Below are 21,903 nucleotides of genomic sequence, written 5' to 3' on the forward strand. Positions count from 1 at the left end.
TATTAGTGGAGGAGTACATCAAGTAAAAGCTTATAGTTCACCATATATCTCATGTGATTTTTTTTGTGAAATGAGAGTAATTCTTTCTTATATCCATTTATTCATTAATTTGTATAAATGTGGGTGAATATTCGTAACTCTCTTGTTGTGAGAGTACATGATTAACAAAGCATCGGTAAAGTAGTTGATATCTTGATTGGGTGAATTGTATGAGTTTATCAATAAGATTGAGCCAGTTCTTGAGGCTGGGAGGTCTTGGAGCAGTTGTTTAAATTTATGTTACGACTGAAGCATGTTTAATAAGAACTTATCGTCTATTATAGTCGGTGTAGTCTTAGTTTGAGTAATTTTTTTTTAATTTATAGAGTTCTAGTAGAGTCTAAGTCATGAGTGTATAGCGTACTCGAGCGGAAGAGAGAGTCTAAGTGGGGGAGGGGGCGATGTGAGTCTAAAAATACATATATTTAATCATTATTTTCCACAAATTTTAGTACTTTTAATTATCTTTGAGTATTTATTATATTATCTTATGTTTAATATTATATTTTAATGTACAGAAATAAAATGAAGTGAAGATAAAAGATATTTGAAGAAAAATTGGATGAGAAGTGAAAGTTGCCAAAATAAAAAACTAAAGCTACTCATGTGGAATTAAAATCTCAGAAAGGGAAAGGAAGATGTTAATTATGAGCCAATGATTGACACAAAATGGCATATTGATTAGAAAATGATTACAACTTTGGAAACAAGACAAGAAATAATTACGGATTACAAGTGAAGAAAGAAAGTAGAACCATACTTAAGTAGCTACACTTGGATTTTTTTGTGCCATCAACTCATGTAGGAATAGTGGAAAAAGTGTGGCTTACAATCTAAAGGTTTCTAGTTTCCAAGATTGTGCCACCACCTTGCTTTGGGTGTATGATGCGAAATCTGCATGTCCTCGGGAAATTTTACTGCTCTTTGCACCACTGTTCTGCTTTTGGGTAGTGGCGCATATCAAATTTTTTCCAAATCCGATTGGGATTGGTTTTCGACATTCTAAAGGTTCCTAAACTCTATATAAATTCCTCTCATACATTTTTTATTATTACCAACTGATTTGTGGAACCAAAAAGCTATGCAAAACTCAAGAACAAAGTTTAGTTTTATTTTCTCATTTTATTTTCAATTTTTGCCTTGTAAATTCATGAAATTGCTTTTTCTCAAGAGATCCATGATTAGCTAAACCTCTTAATATCTAGGGTTATGGTTGAAACGAATGTTGTGGCTTGAATATCATATTATCTATTATGATTTTCCTTTATTGAGTTATTTATTTCTTGTTGTTTTCAATTATTTGTTTGATTGTTCACCTTGCGAATATTATATAGAGCTTGTTTGGTGGACTTGAAAAAGAAAACGACTAGTGTAAAAATAAGAATAGGGCTCATTTTTGAACCTTAAAGGGAATGGAAATCGATTCGTCACTGAGGATAGAAATATTCCCTCTGACCTAGTTTGGTTGATCTAGATGATCTTTTTATGCATTTTACAATTAAACGGTGACCATAGAAATATAGGCGCACTAGAAATTTGTAATCAAGGATTAAAGTCTTTTGGAGATATGATTTCATGAGATTGAGTGCATACATGGGTAATTTGATATTTTTCTAAGTTCAATTAATAGTTATAGGTAGGCTAGCTCTTAAATTTTAATGCTAATCTTTCAACAAAACAATAAACATAACACGGGATTCTTTTGTTCACCTCACAAATGTTACTTTATAAACAACCTAAAACCTCAATTTAGTATCCTTATATCTACGAACAACCATTAAATAATAAGTATCAAGTCATTGTGAACCACTACTCCTCACCCTTTATCTCTTTTATTAAGGATGCTAAGGGGTCTACGATTAACTAGAGTTTGCACCTCCAATTATAGGTTAATAACATGATGTATTGGCCAACCCCATAACAATTAATCAATTAAAAAAGAAAATAAGCGACAATCATACAATTATCACTACCCATTCATACATAATCACTAATTGAAAATTAGCTACTCATAGAGAGAGAGAGAAAAATTATGCTCATATTCTTATTGAAGTATTCCATTGAATCCAAATATGTACAAATGAAATTCAAATTCAATGTAAAAGAACAAGAAATTAACTAAATTCCCACTTAGGGTTTCAACTACAAACTTCAAGATCTCAAAATTGGCAAAGATAGGGTTCAAAGCTGCCAAAAAACATTTTGTAGTTGAAGAAAAAATGGGCTAGTTATTTTTGAAAAATCCACAAGTGCTACCTTTTATGATGTGAGTTGAAGAAAGATCAGGCTGGGTAGAGTAGTATTCAACTCTTATACACTAAATTAGGAATGATTAACACCTAATGCAAGCCTCAATTGCTTGAAAATATTTGGAGAAGATGAACCTTCATCTTCTACACCTTTCAAGGACAAAACTCACCATAAACATCGTGAATCTTAAGCCTAGAATACTGTAGGAGCATTGAAAATTTAAAACTAGCATGCTTGTTTAGTCCATTCAAAAATGAGTTAGCAAAAAATGTACCAAAACCAATAAAAAATTCAAAAATTTTATCCTAAAAGACTATGATTTAATGATGATAAAGCATAACGAGCCTAGTAAAACTAATGATTTGACATTGGGAAGAGATTTGATGAAGAGATTTCAAATAATTTGAGAGTCAGAAGATTAGATAAGTGGGAAAAATTAATTCCACTTTCACTTTTTGTAACTATCGAGTACCACTGTAGTGGCCCATTTAAAACTCATCCCTAAGTTGTGGTCTCTTATACTGTTTGTCTATTTCAAAAAGACCCTCAATTGACCCTAGTTTTAGTATTACAAGGAGTAAGATGTCATGCTAGATAGGGTTATTTCCAAGCATTTCCCTAAAGAAAACCTCAATGGATTTGTCACGACCCGATTCACGAGTCATGATGGCACCAACTATAACCTACCAGTAGGTAACCCAACACCGTAACCTGGACACCACCTAAGGCAATGGGTTACTTTGGTAGAATTTCCCACTGGGTCTAAATACATGAACTCGATCAGAATCAATAGTGTTTCATTAAAAGAACACAATCAAAATAAGAATACCAATCCCATGACCTAGTAATATCAGTACAAGAGCATCGAAGTATGATAATAGAAATTACAACCCAAAAGTCTAGAATAGACAATAATTCTGTCTCGAATACAAAAGACTGAAAATGATAGAGGAAAATAGGTGACTCAAAACTCCAATATCTTACCCTATCTCCGGAAGAGCAACATTACACGAACAAAAACTCAGCAGTGGCAACTAGTACTCTGGTCTGCACCAAAAAGGTACTGAAATATAGTATGAGTACCAAAACAATGAGTACTCAGTAGGCATCATAGGCTTACTAGGCTAAATTATGATATAAAGATGATATAAAGCAAGATAATATCTCTAAGTCAAGGTACAAAATCGAACCTTAATCTTCTTCATCATAATTGTATAAAATAAATGATCAACTAGAATGATAATACGAAATAACATATCAATAAAATCCAATACCATCATATATGATGAGTACGTGATCAAAAAGCATAAAGCGACACTAATACAATTACAACCACGTAAAATACCTAGTTGGTACACATACATCCATTAGAGCATAAAGTAAAAGAAATCACCACGACGTCCCACACCAACAGGGAGTACACCCACAAAAACATACAATACAGAACCCATCACGATGTTCAATACCATTGGAGAGTGCATCAAATGATCAAATGAACCAACGTAATAAGATATATAACTAACTTTCTCGATTTGCATGGTTTTCCACATGTAACATCAATGGTATTTTCTAAAAAGTATAATCATCAACCAATACTAGAAATAACTAAAATATACCAATGTACTAATATCGATAATCATATCACCTAATAGATGTCTAACTCATCAATATGTTGAACTTATTATTTGCTAACCGATGATTATTAATATCTCACTAATTCGCTAGTAATTATATGGACTTTAATTATTAGCCTAACTGATTCTAACATAATCCCTTTTCACATGATAAAAAGTAATCATTTTCAACTAAATAGAAAACATCCAAAATCTAGTCGAGGTTAACTACTAGACAATAAATGCCATTAATGAAGGTATAATTCTAGTCATCATAATCATACAAGTCACCATCTAGCAGAAAACCACTAATCATCATTTAAACAATTATCTATCGAAAGGCTAACGTCTTTTAGTATCTAGCATCATTAATATACAAATTCACATTTAATAGCTAATTGTCATCATAACTTAGTCATCACTATTATTAGTCATCACCATGCGAATTTATTATCATATTTAACAACATACCAACCACAATTGTGAGTTACCACATTTAAACTAAACAAGGTACATAAACTATTACTCTGGACTTCTAAACATCAATTAAAATAGTCACTTAATAAGCAACTAGTTACCACATAGCTCATTCTAATATACAATATTCCTTAATAAATCCATTTATTCAATCTATGTATACCCACTAGGTGAATTCATAATTCCACACAAGATTCTACTTACCAATGAGTGATAACTCATTATTCGGCATAGTCTACTCCTACTCATTATTTAGCACTAACATGAGTTATGCCACTTATCAAGTGATTAACACTGAAGAACTATAATCGATAATACTAAGAAGAATATCACCACTCAAAGCACGTACGAATGTAATCATATGAAGGTAATCCAAACACAAACATAAATACACTTACAAATTAATATATCCTCCAGACATACCGAGCATCATCATAACATCAATATATACTCCGAACTTATCGGGCATCATCATATCATCAATATATCCTCCGAACTTACCGGTCATCATCGTATCATCAGTATATCCTCAGGACTTATCGGGAAACATCATAATATCAAAATATATTCTTCTTGATTTACAGGGAATCATAATTACATCAATATAACCTCCGGACTTATCGAGAATCATCATAACACCAATTTATCATCTAGACTTACCGATCATCATCACAACATCAATATGTATATAAGAAATTCAATCAATAATAAATGCCAGCCCCACAAGGGATAAAGTTAAACAGATGTAAGGAAAGCCATACCATCGTACTTCATCATTCCTTATCAACACAACATATTAATAGGTGCATGAACAAGTATGCTTATATGGTATGGACACTTAATCCATTATCGATCTTAAAAAAATCACTAGCATAGTGACACAAGCCATGGTTTATACCTTCTATAGCCCCTGTTTATTAGCATGATTCGCATTATTAGCATAAGAGAATCTTTAAAACAAACCTTGGCTTAGTTACTAGGCCTAAACATAATATGAGCAATAACATAATTCAAGTCCCATATGATAATTTAGTCCATGATTTAAGTGATAGCATAGTCATAGGTTTAATTTATATGACATTTCATTGGTGTCCATGCATTATCAATAATATAGAAACAAATCAAGAACATCATTTCCAACACTAACATCAAGAATAAAGCATTTAGTAGAGTTAGCCATCATATTAAAGAAGGTATATTCTATGTGTTTAACAAGTATATAGGTCTAATAAAACTAGATAGTCAAAACTTAAGGTGAGTCTATTTTCGGTTCTAATAACCCAAACTTCTCAAATAGTCTAACTTCTACCGGGGACTGATCTAAGCCATCTAAGTTATGTCATAGAGGTTTATCAATCCACACTAGTTCTATGACACAATTCTTCATCAAGCATTACTCTTAATTCATCCCAAGCTAAAAGTGTAATTTCCACAACTATGCACAATTAGGTCAGCTTACTATTTAATATTAGTGATAAAGTCACTCCCCTCAACTAGAGAAACTAGAGCATTCTTATATTATTCATAAGATAACAAAACCAACTAACCAAGGTACTAGACAATAAGTCAAGTATCACACTTTATGAGTTCAATAGCCTAAGTGGTTCAACTAACCCCAAACATGACCATCTACTATTTCAACACCAAAAACCCACCCAATCTTTTCAAGATATCAAATACTATAATTAATCTCAATATAAAAAAAATTAAGCCTAACCTACCTTGAATAAAAATATAGCGCGCAAACCTATAACCTTCACTTTTCCTTTCCTCAAAGCCTCTTCAAGGAGCCAACATATCAAAAATATAATTTATGTATTATTATGAGCATATCATTACCCATATTGCATCATTGTTCTTTAAGTCTAAAACAACACTAAAAACCCCCCAAATTAGTCCCAATTATGGAAATTGAGTTTTCGAGACCAACCCACTGTTTCAATACCATTAGGGAGTTATATCCCTCAAGAAATTGGTGCAAATCAAGCATATTTGGTCTAAAATCAAGCCTCTATCCATTTGGAGTTCTGGGTCAAATAATCAAGAATTCTACACAATAATGTAAAATTCATGCCTTTGATTTGATGTTAATCATGATTATGCAAGTTATTCAAATAGGCACCCCATGCAAATAAACTATCTACCAAACATAAATATGGGTTAATCTTTCAGCACTGAAGGTCATCTAAATAGAAATGAAATGTTTTAATTTGGTCAAAAGATCCACAATAACCTAAATATCACCAATACTATGGAAAATATGAGGCAAATCACTGATGAAGTCCATAGTAATCCATTCCCATTTCAATTCGGGAATGGGCGACCTTTGATTCAACCTTCTAGGATGCTGATGCTCGACCCTGACCTGCTGATAACATAAGAAATAAGCCACAAAGTCTACCACATCTCTCTTTATATCATCCCACTAGTAATGTTGTCTCACATCTCTATACATCTTAGCTATATCGAGATGATTAGAATATGTAGAGCTATGAGCCTCATAAAGAATCGTCTGAATAAAGTCATCAATATAGGGAACACAAATATGGCCTGAAACCAAAAAATACCCTCAAAATCAATGGTGTGCCTCTCAAACTCACCACTAACACATAGTCATGGAGGAAACACAACTTTCTATCCTCATACTGATTATCGCTAATCTGCTCAAATAGGGGGGACCTCTTCTTTACACAAGCTAAAATCTTAGCAGGATCATAAATATCAAGGCAAACCATCAAAATTTCTAAGGACCGAATGTCTTGAGCCATAGGCCTCTGAGAATCTGATATGCATGCCAAGCTATGCATACTAACTGCCTTGCGACTTAGGGCATCAACTATAATATTTTCCTTACTCAGATGATATAATATTGAAACATCAATCTTTTAGTACATCCATCTATGCTGCCAAGTTATAATATCTTTTTGGGTCATAAGATGTTGAAGGCTACACTAATCGATGAAAATCTCACAATGCACTCCACTCAAATAATGCCTCCAGATCTTGAGCGTGAGAACTACCATCGCCAACTCCAAATCATGAGTGGGGTAGTTGCACTCATGTACTTTAAGCTTTCTCACAGCATAAGCAATGACACGACCCTTCTACATCAAAACACAACCAAGACCAACACCCAAAAGCATCACAAAACACGGTGAATCCCTTATGCTCAACAGGAAGAGCTAACATTGGAGATGAAGTAACATAATTCTTGGGCTTTCTAAAGCTCAATTCTTACTCCTCAGACCAATCGGAAAGGAACTCACTTCTGAGTCAATCGAGTCATAGAGGCTGAACTAGAAGCAAAGCTCTCAACAAAGCACCTGTTATAACTAGCCAAACCAATAAAACTACCAACCCTAGTCGGATACATAGGCCTATCCCAATCACGAATCGCCACAATATTAACTGGGTCTACAATGATACGAGATTTAGATACCATATGTCCATGTAATGACACTAACTCAAGCCAAAACTCATACTTAGAGAATTTGGAAAAAAGGGATGATCTCGCAAGGTCTGGACCACTATCCTCAAATATTGTTCATGCTCTATACTAATTCTCGAATAAACTACAATATCATTAATGAATACAATAATAAAGGAGTTTAGGTACGATCTAAACACACAGTTCATCAAATCCATGAACATGGTTTGTGCACTAGCCAGCCTAAAAACATCACCTAAAACTTATACTGACCATAACGGGTCTTGAAAGCTATCATTGAGATATCTTTAGCTTGAATCCTTAGATGATGATAATCGAACACTACAAGAAAAATAGCCTAAAAGAAAGGGAAATATGAACCCAAAAAGTCCAAATCTCGTCCCAATTGGGTTTTTAGAAAGGGAAAAACTGGTCACGTCCCATCTTAACAGGCTCCGCCGCAAAAGCTCAATAGTGACGACGCAAAAAATATGGTCCTTAAAAACCTTTTGAGACGGCCAAAAATTCTGTTCTAATTATCCTTTTGTGAGGATATATCTCATCCCAAATAGACTAACTACCTTGTCCTAATTATTCTTTTGCGACAATATATCTCATCCCAAATAAACTAACTACCTGGTCTGAATCATTTTTTAGCAATGGTATATCTCTTCCCAAATAGACTAACTACTTGATCATAATTATTTTTAGCGACCATATATCTCATATCAAATAGTCTAACTACCTGGTCCTAAATTATCTTTTAGGGACGAGCAAAATTCTTTTCCTAGATCAAACTTTAAGGATGAGCAAAATCCTAGTCGTTGATCAACTTTTAAAGAAGAAAAATATTCTAGTCCTAGATCAATCTTTAAAAATGAGCAATATTTCTAGTCTCTAATTGACCATAAATGAGGCTAATATATATCACAAAATAACAAATTTCATCAATTTCTATCAAATTGCAATCGAGAATCTCGATACAAAAACATGATATAATTAGAGACCAAAAAACTAAGTTAACATACCATGATATTAGTTTCAAAAAAAATATAGTTACCATCCCGATCGAGCTAAGTATGATATCAATTTTTTCATAAGATTTGAATACATAGCAAAAAAATAATCAAGTAACTCCTATTTCTACTATTTCTACTGTTTAAGTCCTTGACTTTCAGTTTAAATCGCCATCTGCAATTCCAGTACCTTCTCTGAAGGCTTTCATTTCCTTTTGATTGTGCCTGCATCCTCTGCAGTATAATTATCAATGGTTGAATTAAAATAATAACTAAATAACATAGGAAATTAACAATGAGTTAGCTAATTATTGAGATTCATACAAAAGTCTTTACTAAAATAGAAGAGAACTTTGTAATTTAGTTTTAGAACTAGAGCATGATCCAAAGAATGGAACAAATGTATGGGATAGATTATCTGTACACTACATAAAAGTACAATAAAAAGTATACCATCAGCAGCTTCATAAGCCTGTAGAGTATTTTAGTCTATAAATTTGTAGAGGAAATGATGAGAAACAACGATTTTTCCTCTAAATAGAGATGCAATAGAGGAAAAAGTTGACTTTTTCATTATATTTTATGTCTCAAAGGAATTTTCATTACTTTATCTGGCTCAGACATCACCATAAATTTTACTTTCCTTCCGTTGCAAGGTCAACTTACTTTTTGACTTCTTTTTATTGTCACTAAATATAGATAACGATACCTATTAGGATATTCTGAGCGATTCCTCAATTATTATGTATATTGAACTCAAAAAGTTCTGCTTCAGTATACATAGTGACTTCCCTAACATCTCAGAGAAAAAACAGATGGTTTACAATAGATCGGTAAGAGTAACTTCACTTGTTCAAATAGCATGATAGGATTTGATAGCTTGTCTTAGAGTTTCTCCAGATAAATAGTAGGAAGGGTCTGTCAACAATGGGAAATTTAGGCTACATGTGAAGCCAAAATTCCATGTTCATTCTTACAGTTTTATTAAAGTTGAACGATGGATATGCATGTATTTGCACAAAATAAAATCAAGTTTGATGCATATGTTTTCTAGAATAGACATCTTCAGTTCTCCCTCCTATAGAATATAACCTATTGGGCAGTCCAGGTAATACAAGCAAACCAAATATTCCTCTTAAGGAATATAACCTATTGAGTTAAATTTGTTAGTAGTGTAATATTTGAGAACAGCGTCTTGTAGACACAACAAACATGCACAATAAGACATATAGAAAAGGACTATAGGGAAGGATACAGTTCTCCCAAACAGAACAAATAAAATAGAACATAACAAATGACGGAATAAATGTAAATTTCAAGAATATCGTAATACAACAATATTAATTTAGCCATCCAAGAAAAAGTTCTTGAGACTGAGATCAAGGAATAGTTGATTGACATCCAAGAAAAAGTTATGACACAAATTCTGAAATTTGTAATTAAACATTAAACCTAGTAACCTTAGGAAGCTGTCATTATAGGTTTGTCAACAGGATACAGATTTTATAAACATTTTCTTTCAATTAACATAACAAGGAGTTTACACTCACCAAGGATATTAATAATTACACTCCCCAATGATATGACTATTTACACTCACCAAGGTTATAGAAATTGGAATCATGGAATTTGAAATAGTTTGATTCATTTAAAATACAATGGCAAATGTAGTTACCCTTATTTTAAGAAAATAATAATAATAGAAAGTGTCTTACCACCTTCAAATGGACTAGACTCATGTTTCACTTGCCCATTTTGGCCAGCCCCATCTGAACTAGGGGATCCAGACTGGTTGCTTTCTCCTAGCTTTGAACTACTACCAACACACTTGACCTGTGGCTCTAGAGCATCAGGAATTGGGTCAACAGGCAAAAAGAAAATTTCATCTCCCGACATATCAAAATCACTGAAAGTTGAATCTTTCTCCCCACCAATAATATCAACATCTTCATCCTTGTCGACACCTGATTCTTTAAACTTCATGACCATGATCATATCAAAAAGAGAAAAAGAAAAGTAAGAAGAATGTCTGATCTATACTTCTTTCGAATTCAAAAAGTCCAACAAGTAATACCCCCACCTTCTCCATGTTAGGATTGAGATCAAATTCATCTTCCCTTTCAATATACTCCTCATTTTCTTCAAGCTCTTTGAAATCGGGAGCAAATGCACTCCAATTCTCGGTGTAGTATTTCACCCAAATATAAACAAACCCACATAGCAAAACAGAGACAACAACAGGGTGTACGGGATGCCAAGCTAGATCTATTATTGTTTTCTTTTGTCCTTAGAGGTTTTTTACAAAATGACCTTTCCGATCCCAAATGTAGATCTTGTGCTCTCCTTTGTTGGCAGAAAAACCAATAACCCACTCACCGTCACCACTAAAACATAGAGCTTTCCAGTGCACTCTGGTAACAGAATCCTGAAACTCCCGAAACGGAGCTAAACATTATGCCCCAACTACTTTCAACTTATCAACCCCTTCAAGGTCATTCAGGCCATTGGTTTCTTCGTAAGTGCATTTTTAATTGGAAGAAGGTTCTCATATATCTTGATTATAGGATCATTTGAATTTGTTAAGAGATAATAGCCATTTCTGCTAAACACCATATTCTTTATAAAAGCGTTTCTTGGAACAAAAACTATACCACGCACTTGAACACTTCCCCTTTAGAGTTCCCCAAATAAACCAGATCTTTGTACTTGTTAAAGAAAGCTGCAGTTGGAGTAAATGGGGAAGATCCATCTGAAAATTTATTTTTTGAACAAAGAGCATGTCCATTCCCTCTTTCAGTAGGCAAGAAAGGGAGCAAAGTCACACTTTCTGTGTCCAAGTCAACAATCATAGGGGCAGATAAAAGGGGCAAGAACAAGCAAATAGACGGAGTAGAGGACACGAGATGTAAGCGAGCTTGTAAAGGGGTTTGTTGTAGAGTGGTCCAAGTTATCTTCTCTCCTCCAACAACATTCCAGAGTGTCAAGGACGTAACAGCAATGGAGACAAGTATGCGATAGCCATACTTGGACCAACAAACATTTGTAACTAAGGCAACACAGTCATCGTCCTAGAATTCTCTTGCAATGCCTCTAGTCATAAAATGCCTGATTACGCAAGTTCCATCAGCGCATCCAGCTGTAAATTCAGAGACATTTTAGGTTTTTACGAAGCAAGCATATATTTCCAAAAAGTTACATTTTATTGGTATATTTTTCCTAATAGTTATTAGTCTAAACAATAACAAAAAAGTTTTAATCTTTTCTGCAACAACTAGATATTCGAGTGGCTTTAAAATATCAATAGAATATCTTTATCTCATTTGGCTTGATGGTTTAAGAAATTGAAAAACCCAAAATGCACGCAAAAGAGCTACATGAAGAAACTGATTAATAGAAAAAATATTGATTAGGAGTCAGTGAAAGAATCATCGATTAAACCAAAGCCTTTGATTAGAGAAAGAATCTAATTGATCTTCCGCTATACCCCCAAAAGAGCGATATCACACTTGAATAAAATTCTTCTCTTAAAAGTATTTTCAGCTATCGGTTTGTACCCTCTTCCTCGGACTATTTATAGCCCTCACCAAGCAAACACAATTAACAATAATGTGAAAAGGACTATTTTTTAACAAAATTTTGTCTTGAGCCAGGGATCTATCGGAAACAACCTCTCTATCTCACCTTTGAGGTAGTGGTATGGACTGCATTACACTTAACCTCCTCAGACCCCACTTTGTGGGAATATACTGGGTATGTAGTTGTTGTTGTTCTAAGACTTTATGCTTCATGTTAGTTGTGTCAAAGTTGGAATTAAATTGGGGGAAGGGCGGGTGTTCAGGTAGGGTTTAATTCACAGCACCTGCAAGAAGGGTTCCAAATGATTAAAAGCTATCCATTTCATGATCCCACGCTTCAAATACTCTTCGATAACTTTAAGGAAATTCCCCTACAACGGTCTTAATCCTAGAAAAGAACCCAAAAGCAAAGGCCCGTGTCATTAAAGAACATAGCAACAGAAACTAAATAGAAGAAAAGAATTCAAAATAAATCGAGTCTGCATTCGTCACCGATATGCATATTTTTCTCATCCCTTGCCGATGTAGACTACACGCGTACCTGCAAGGAAACAGAAGTATTATTTACCAGCTTGAATCCAATGAATAAACAAATATTATTGAGATGGTAGCACATATATCTTTGACTTCGAGACTGACCCAATGCTTATGGCTGTTTCCATCTCGTCACCTGTCAGAACCCAGATCTTGAGACCAGCTTGCATCAGTTTATCTATATACTGAGGAACCTGATGAAATGGTACATATGTGAAATAGTCAAAAATGGCTACTATGTCTGAGAAAATGTACTTTGTATTCTTGAGGAGCATAAAGTACGTACTTGTAGTTTATCTTCCACAATCGTTGCACCAACAAGGATCAATTCCTTTTCCATCATATCAGATAGAAGTTCAAGTTGTAATAAACCTGGAATAAATAGCAGCTTCACAATATTGACGAAACTAAAAAGTCAAATGAAACAATACTCTCTGCTAATGCTGAAAATTGTCCCAACCCAGATGAAAATACACCAGATTAATTGAAACTAACACAACCCATTAACATATAACGAGAAAACACAAAACAAGTTGTAATAACCCTGGACTCCTTTTGTTCATTGACAAGAAACCATAAAAAGTTCACTAAGAATAGATCAATTTGCCCTACTCTCAAATGAGACTTTCAGCACATATACTATAGAGAAGACAAATGAAGAACCACAGGTTTCCAATAACTAATCATCCGATATATACAATCAAAAATAAGTCCAAAAGGACATCCCAAAACTGCGATCACCTGGATATACAAGAAAACACATTTAGAACCGCTAAAGCACGGTGACCAATCTTTAGTCAATACAAACTGCATTACATAGGAAAAACAGTGTAAAGTAGAGCTCACCAAAGGGAATCGAATATCAATTTGAGAACGTCACAGTGAATCGATGGGAGAATTGCGCACGGTACAATGAATCAAGAAGAGTACTAATTTGAGAGATGGAAATTAGGGCTTATTAATTTTGTTAATTGTTACAGAGAACTTCTATAATTTTCTATTCGCATGTTTTCAGGAGAAGCTGAATAGTGTTTTAATTTTTTTAAAATTTTATTTTATTTTTAATATATTAATTAGCACCCAATTACGATTTTAGTATTAATTAAAAATTTGGCGGTATTACTCTTTCCCACTTACTCCAAATTATCAATAGGGACTGGTTAAAAAATTTTTTAGGGACCAGATTTTATTCCTTCATAATAAATTGCACATTTATGGACTAGAATATAATCTGGTCTCAATAAATATAATTTTAGAGACAAGATTATATTCCGTCCCTTAATGTTGGTCTTAAATAGATCTTTTTGTTGTAGTGGAACCTCAAATCAATCTTAGAAAACATGGTTGCACCCTAAAGCTGGTCAAACAAGTCATCGATGTGAGGCATACGATAACAATTCTTCACTGACACCTTATTAAGGTGCCTATAATCAATCCATATACGCATGGAGCCATCTTTCTTCTTTACAAAGAATATGGGAGCTCCCCATAGGGACACACAAGGTCTAATGAAACCTTTACCAAAAAGATCCTGATGCTTATTTTTCTCCTTGAGCTCACCAAGAGCCATACAATAATGTTCCATAGAAATAGGTCAAGTGTCAGGCTCAAGATCAATAGTAAACTCAATGTCACAGTCAGGGGAATATCTAGCAGGTCAGTAGGGAACGCATCAGAAACTTCACAGACAACAGGAACAGAGTCGAGCGACGGACTCTATACATGAGTATCAAATATATCAGTGTGATAAGACTCGTAGCCCCTTCGATATAAGTCTTCTAGCACAAATATAAAAAATAATCCCCATCAGCTCGCAACTAACCGCTCCCCGCCATAAGAGTGGGGCTACACCGGGCATGACTAAGGTAAAGGTCTTGGCAAAATAATCAATTATCATATGATAGTGGGATAACTAGTTCATACCGAGATTTACATCAGAATCCATCATATCCAGAGTAATAAGATCAGCATTGGTATCAACATCACTAACAGTCACGACACACAATAAGAACACTCGATCCACTACTAAAGAATCACCCACGGGAGTAGATACATGTAATGGCATAGATATTATGTCACTAGTCAAATCCAACCATGGGGCATATTAATTAGATATATAAGAATAAGTGGATCCGGGATCAAATAAAGCAAGAGTTAACTCACGAACCACCAAAATCATACCTGTAACTAAAGCATAAAAAATCTCATCTTGGGGTCTAGCAGGTACTGCATATATCTGACCACACCCGCCACCTGGCTGGGCACCTAACCAACATTTTATCCTGCATGCCTGGGTACCACCTAGAGCACCATGATAACCACCATTATGACCCCACGAAACACCTCTATTAAAGGGATAAACTGCCCTAATAAGGTAAAACTTTGGGCTAAAACAACTATCTCCCCACAACTACGAAAATATCATGAAAAATTACCAGAAATCCCACAAGTAAAACAAGTGTTACAAGCAAAAAAACAACTCATAGATTCGGCTGAACTGGAGTAACCACCACGTCTAGCACGGCCTGCAAACAAACCTCTCAAAGAATGATCACCACCCTTACCGAGGCTACCACTAGTACAAAACTAACCCTCATCAGTAGTCTAAAGGGTTAAACTGGTTAACTAATCTAACTCTAAGGCTGAAAAAATAGATGCGGAGGATACCCAACATGACAACTACCACCTCTAAATCAGGAACTGCGATGACTAACACTAAATCTGCCCTGGAACTTGATCCTCTTATCATGACCCTTACGATGCATGTCCTCCATCACTCTAGCATGATCTAAAACCTCAGCAAAGGTCCTACCAACAGTAACTAAACTTTGAGTTTACACTTAAAAAGGGAATCTCAGTCCTCTCACAAACAAAGGAACTCTCTTATTCTCAATATCCAAGATAGAAGTAACATGACTGGCTAACTTATGGAAAAGAGCCTCATACTCGGCGACTTTCATAAAAGCCTGCTCCAATCTGATAAACTGATCCTTTAGTCAAACTCTAAGGTTATGCGGTATATACTTCTCTAAGAATATCTCAAAGAACCAAGTCCATGATAGGGAGGAATATCCAACTATCCTTGAACTCATAAAACCTTTCCTCTGATGTCGAATAGACAAACCCAACTGAAATATGGTAGTAATCCACACCGCGAGTCTCAATATTGTCAAAACTATGAAGTCTATCCTTATAAGAAGTAAGAAACTCAAATTAATCCTCTTTTGGAGCACCAAAAAACCTAGGCGGAGTCATCCTTAAAAATCATCCCAGTATATTAATCCCTTTAACAGACATAGCAGGCTAGGTCAAAAATTGGTTAAGTGGCCATTTACTGAACAACTACCAGTATAGGAGGAACCTCAACTATAGAAGCTGCAGCTGTAGGTTGTACTCCTGCCCCAGGAATGAGGTTTGGGGGTGGTGGCCCATTATGGTCCCTAATTGGGGACACATCACGAGGTTGTCCTTAAAAGAAAGTACGATCTGTGGGATTAGTCTCGAAGATCCTCTTCATGCATAGCTATAGAACATATCCTGAGAATCTATAAAAGAGTAAAGTTAAGAAAATATCCTACGAACCAACTCAAACTCTTAGCACGATAAAAGTGAACGAAGTGAAAGACTCCTAAAAATATCCCATCGCCTCTTGATATAGGAAATGGATGCTAATATTCTGATCCATAGGACTCTATTAGAAACTTGTGCTTATATCCACAGTACTAGTGAAACCTAATCTTTGATACTAATTTTTCACGACCTGATTCCTAAGTCATGATTGTACCTACTATAATCCACTAGTAGGAAAGCCAACACCAGAACCCAAACACCAAATGATGCAATGGGTTACTTTGGTAGAATTGCCCACTAATTCTAAATACTCGGACATAATGTAATACCTCATATATTTCTAAGTTAGAAAATAAACCGTTGTTCTTACACATGAAACCTCCTATCCTGTGATTCATATTTTAGTACATGAATTAGGATGAGTAGCCTAGTGATAATAGAGCTTTTGATGCATTAATAATGATCATAAGAGTCACTTAGAGTAAGTCAAGCTAAGAACCTTTGAATCCACCAAGTTTTCGTGTGTGATTTCATATAGGTCATCTTTGAACAAGCATAACTTGGTTTATAGGGGGTATTTTGTCAGACTTATACCCTCCAAATTGTATAGAATTGAATAAGCTTTCCGTCATACCAAATTTGTCTAAAACGGACACCCAGTGAAGAAGTTATGGCATTTTAAAGTTTCAGCAGCGTCATTTCAGTTAGTGGCAAGTCGCATTGTAAGCCAAAATGACGTTTGTCAATTTCCAGCGTCTCTCTGTGATTTCACCATGTTGCAGTGAGTTTCCAGGTCACAAACGGGGGTTAAAATGATAACTCCGCATCGCGTCGGGGCCCCAAATCGGGTGATTTTCACAGAAATTAAATGACTCAACTAGAGGGGTATTTGGGTAATCTTTCCACCCCTATATATTCTATAAACACGGAATTAAGCCCTTATTTCACCAAAACATACTCTTTATCTCAAAATCCTCTCAAGAACACATTAGGGTTTTCAACTGGGGATTCAAGTTCAAGCAAATTTCTCAATCAATCATCAAGAATCTTCCATCTAAGGTATGCTTAGTGTTCATCTATGGATCCATTTCATTCATAGAGCTCAAGAACCAAGTATTAAATGTTATATTATGATTGTATTGTTATGATATGACCATTTACATATTGATGATTGTTGTTTAATTCTCAAGATGATATCTAAAGGTGTTTCCATGAAGTATATGTGTTCCTTAGTTGAAATCCATGAACTTTATGTAGTTTAAAATGGGGAAATTCATGAAAACACACCTAAGCTAAAAGAATGCATGCAAAGTGTTTGATAAAATGCTTAAGGTGATAAGATTCTTGTCCCATGATTTAATAGTGCTTAAATGATAAGTCCCTGCTCAATGCTTTATGATTCCACATGAATTCAAAGTTATTGATATGCGTTGTTATTGTGATATTGATTGAGCATGATATTGAAGCTATGCAAGTGTACACATGTTGTATGAATGTCCCTTCTATACGTAAGATGTTGAGAACTATGCTTAGTATGAAATCCCCTACTTATGATATGGTGAATTGTGGACTCCATTTTTATGATCAAGTCAGTTATGTGTGTCAGTTTCCTTCCATCGAGTCCTGGAGGTACTTGTACCTGAAAAATATAGCTGTGTGCCTAGAGCTATGTTACGTTATCACTATAATCTCAGTCAAGCCATGATCAATAGAACTCAGTCAGTCATGTGACTTTGGAAATCTCAGAAATCTTATGATCTCAATGAATTCTCAGATAGTAGTACTATTCTATCAGTCAAAGGAAGTCAGTTACCCAATCCATGTATAGCTAGTTAAATCATGTTCAGTCTCTTCAAATGGGAGTAGAAGTTAGCACCGACTAAACCCAAGGATGGGAACTCACCTGCCAGTTTAGGGTGTGATTCTTAGTGGTCATCCATGTGTTCCAGAACTACATAGCCATTATAGGTTAATACATCTTAACCTGCTAGATTAGGGTTGATGAGGTGGCTTAACCTATTAGTTTAGGGTTTCCACCATTCTCATTCGAGTAACTGTCAGCTAAGGGTCACTTACAGCTGTCCTTACCAGTGGCACGGTATTGACACCCTTCTAGTCGGGACAGAGATTGGACCCCAACTTAGCTATATGCATTATTGGGGCACGTCGATTAAACAACTACCACCCACGGTTTTTGTCCCAGTCTCAGTGAAAGAACTCAGATATTTATTCACATTTCAGTATACCAGGACTGTCAGTTACAGTCAATTCGGTTACAGTATGGAATTTGGGTAGTTACAACAGATTCAGGACTGTTAGACATAGTCATCCATGTTATCAGAATTCTAGTATCAGTCATGTTAGATTATAGTAAACCATGTATTAGCGTACAGATCCAGATATCACGTATTCACGATCTCAGTTACTATTTATGAATTCTTACACTCTTACGTTCACATTAGTCAGTCAGTTAGAATTGCTTATATATGTAAACCCTTTTGCACTTAGCCTACCCCACTCGTATACTCAGTACTTTCAGTTGTACTGACGAATTTGTGCTATGGTGTTTCTTTTATGTTACACCATAGGTTTAGAGTCACGAGTTCCGAATCAACAGTAGCAGTAGCATTCTAGTACACAGAGTGGCAGTGAGTCCTCATTAATCCGAGGACAATATTATTTTATTTTATTCATTATTTTACTTTAATTTTGCTAGATGGAGTTAGTTGGAGACATGTTCCTGCAACTCCTTATTTCACATAGTATTTAGAGGCTTTAGAATTTAGTTAAGATTTTAGATTCAGCTTTCAGTTGTTTTGGGTATTTATCACCCACATGGCTGTTATGTTTTTGTCAGATATGTTATTCAGTTGAACCTTATGGCCTATTATTCATGTTTTCCGCATTTTACAAGTATATTATGTAGTGTACAGGTACAGATATTAGTCATGCGTTAGATTATGGTCCCTCGAGATCATAAGCATCATGTAGCATTCCGGTTCAGCAAATCAGGGCATTATAAACTTGGTATCAGAGCCTAAGGTTCAATAGAGTCCTAGAAAGTCTGAAAGCCGTATCTAGTAGAGTCTTTTGCATGGATGTGTTGCGCGCCACATTTATGTGCAAGAGGCTATGAGATGTTTTAAAAACAGTTTCCCCTTATTCAGTAGTTATGTCGTTCTAGTAAACATAATACCAAGTTAAACTCTCAGTTTAATCCGTTCTTCTATTATTTCAGAATATGCTTCCAAAGAGAAGAAACCTGCTAGCTCCTCAGCTCGAAGATCCTTTGGGCGAATATGTTTCTCTTGTGTAGTGTCATATTCACCACACTTGCTCAGTCTGTTGCTGCCTAAAATAAATGGCCACCAGTTATTCCAGCCAATCCTGTGGCCAACTCATCCGCAGCTAGGATTTAGGACTTCACCCAAATGAACCCTCTATCTTTCTTCGGGTCTAAGTCTGATGAAGACCCTCAAGAATTCATTGACCAAGTCCATAAGGTCATAGACATCATGGGAGTTACTTCTTGTCAGAGTGTCGAGTTAGCCGCATACCAGTTATAGGATATTGCTCACACTTGGTACAAACAATGGAAATCTGAGAGGTTAGATAGTGCAGGTCCTATAGAGTAGGAGGAATTTGTCACGACTTTCTTAGACAGATTCTTTCCCCAAGAGTTGAGGAAAGCAAAAGTTCTAGAGTTCATCAACCTCAGGAAGGGAAATATGATGGTTAAAGAGTATTCTCTTAGATTTACTAAGCTATCCAGATATGCCTCTCATGTGGTTGCTGACAACAGGGCTAAGATGACCAAGTTTGTGTCAGGGGTGAATGATAGCGTGGTAAATAAGTGTAGGTGTGCGATGCTGAACAATGATATGACTTTAGCTAGACTCATGAACCATGCTCACCAAATAAATAAGCAGAAGATTAGTACTAGGGAGAGGCAGAACAAGAGAAAAAAGTCAGGCAGTTTCAATTTTGCTCAACCCAAATCAGAAGGAGGAAATCGTTCCCAGTTCTGTCCTAAGCCAGAAATTACAGTTCCTTCCTCTGCTATTTCCCCAGTGCCGAAATTCAGAAATGACAATAGAGATTGAGCACCAGGCTCTAAGTCTCAAGGCAGTGTCAGCAGTTTTTGAACTAATCCCCTGTGTCAGACTTGTGGTAAGAACTACAAGGGTACCTGTAAAGCTAGTAACGATGTTTGTTTCGGTTGTGATAAGACAGGCCACAGGGTTAGAAAGTGTTCATAGTCAGGTTTGCAGGGTCATCAGAATCATTCCACAGCCTAGTCCGGTCACCCAAATCAGTAGGGTGCCACTTCTAGTGCTACTAGTGGGCAACACCCAAACAGACTTTATTCTCTTCAGACCCAACAGGATCAGGAAAATTCTCCTGATGTCGTTACTGGTACATTGAAGATTTTCCATGTTCATGTTTATGCTTTGCTAGATCCAGGTGCATCCTTGTCTTTTATTACTCCTCATATAGCAGGTGATTTTAGAATTAGAGCCATTTTCCGTCTCTACCCCAGTAGGTAAAACCATCATAGCTTGGTAGGTATATAGGAACTGACCAGTTATGATATTTCAGAAAGCTACGTAAGTAGATTTAGTCAAGTTAGAGATGACTGATTTTGATGTCATTCTCGACATGGATTGGTTTCATTCCTACTATTCCACAGTCGACTGTAGAAATAGGATAGTTCAATTTTAGTTCACAAATGAGCCCGTCCTAGAGTGGAAAGGTAGTACATCATCTTTCAGGGGTCAGCTTGTTTCCTACCTTTGGGAAAGGAAAATGATATCTAAGGGATGTTTTTATCATATCGTTTATGTTAACAACTCTGGTTTCGAATCTCCCAGTCTCGAATCAGTCCCAATTGTAAATGAGTATTCAAACGTGTTTCCCAAAGATCTTCCAGGCATTTCTCCCGAAAGGGAAATGGACTTTGGTATTGACCTTATTCCAGATACTCAGCCTATTTCTATTCTGCCATACAAAATGGCACCAGTAGAACTCAGAGAACTGAAAGAACAGCTGAAGGATCTCTTAGATAATGGATTCATTAGACCCAGTGTTTCCCCATAGGGTGCACCCCTCTCATTCGTGCGTAAGAAAGATGGTTCTCTCACGATGTTCATTGATTACCATCGGCTCAATAAAGTTATATCAAGAATAAGTATCCTCTTTCTAGGATAGATGACTTGTTTGACCAACTTTAGGGTGCCAGTTATTTCTCCAAGATAGACCTCGTATCACGCTACCATCAGCTTATAGTTAGAAAATATGACATCCCAAAGATAGCTTTCCATACTCGGTATGCTCACTTCAAGTTTCTAGTCATGTCCTTTGGTCTTACCAATGCCTCAGCCATTTTCATAGACTTGATGAAC

At 35.6% G+C, this 21,903-nt stretch overlaps 1 protein-coding gene and 1 pseudogene across 1 annotated transcript; both read right to left on the reverse strand.

Moving 5' to 3' along the window:
- Positions 1 to 8,787: 8,787 nt before the first annotated feature.
- Positions 8,788 to 12,771, reverse strand: LOC107877818 (annotated as a pseudogene).
- On the reverse strand, positions 12,694 to 13,976 carry LOC107877819 (probable phospholipid-transporting ATPase 4). The gene is made up of 4 exons (XM_016724569.2): positions 13,778 to 13,976; positions 13,218 to 13,672; positions 13,037 to 13,125; positions 12,694 to 12,938 (listed from the first exon to the last, which is right to left on the reverse strand). Exons 2-4 carry the CDS (start codon positions 13,272 to 13,274, stop codon positions 12,842 to 12,844), a joined length of 243 nt encoding a protein of 80 aa, XP_016580055.1. The 5' UTR covers positions 13,275 to 13,672; positions 13,778 to 13,976; the 3' UTR covers positions 12,694 to 12,841.
- Between the last annotated feature and the right edge of the window lie 7,927 nt (positions 13,977 to 21,903).

The sequence above is a fragment of the Capsicum annuum genome, chromosome 7 (assembly GCF_002878395.1).
Source record: "Capsicum annuum cultivar UCD-10X-F1 chromosome 7, UCD10Xv1.1, whole genome shotgun sequence".
NCBI classification, from domain to species: Eukaryota; Viridiplantae; Streptophyta; class Magnoliopsida; order Solanales; family Solanaceae; genus Capsicum; species Capsicum annuum.

Excerpts from the sequence above, each read along its gene's own strand:
- LOC107877819 (XM_016724569.2), bottom strand. The coding sequence starts at position 13,274 with ATGATGGAAAAGGAATTGATCCTTGTTGGTGCAACGATTGTGGAAGAT. Across the intron at positions 13,126-13,217 it reads TTGTGGAAGATAAACTACAA|GTTCCTCAGTATATAGATAA; the intron begins GTACGTACTTTA and ends CCATTTCATCAG. Across the intron at positions 12,939-13,036 it reads GAAACAGCCATAAGCATTGG|GTACGCGTGTAGTCTACATC; the intron begins GTCAGTCTCGAA and ends GTTTCCTTGCAG.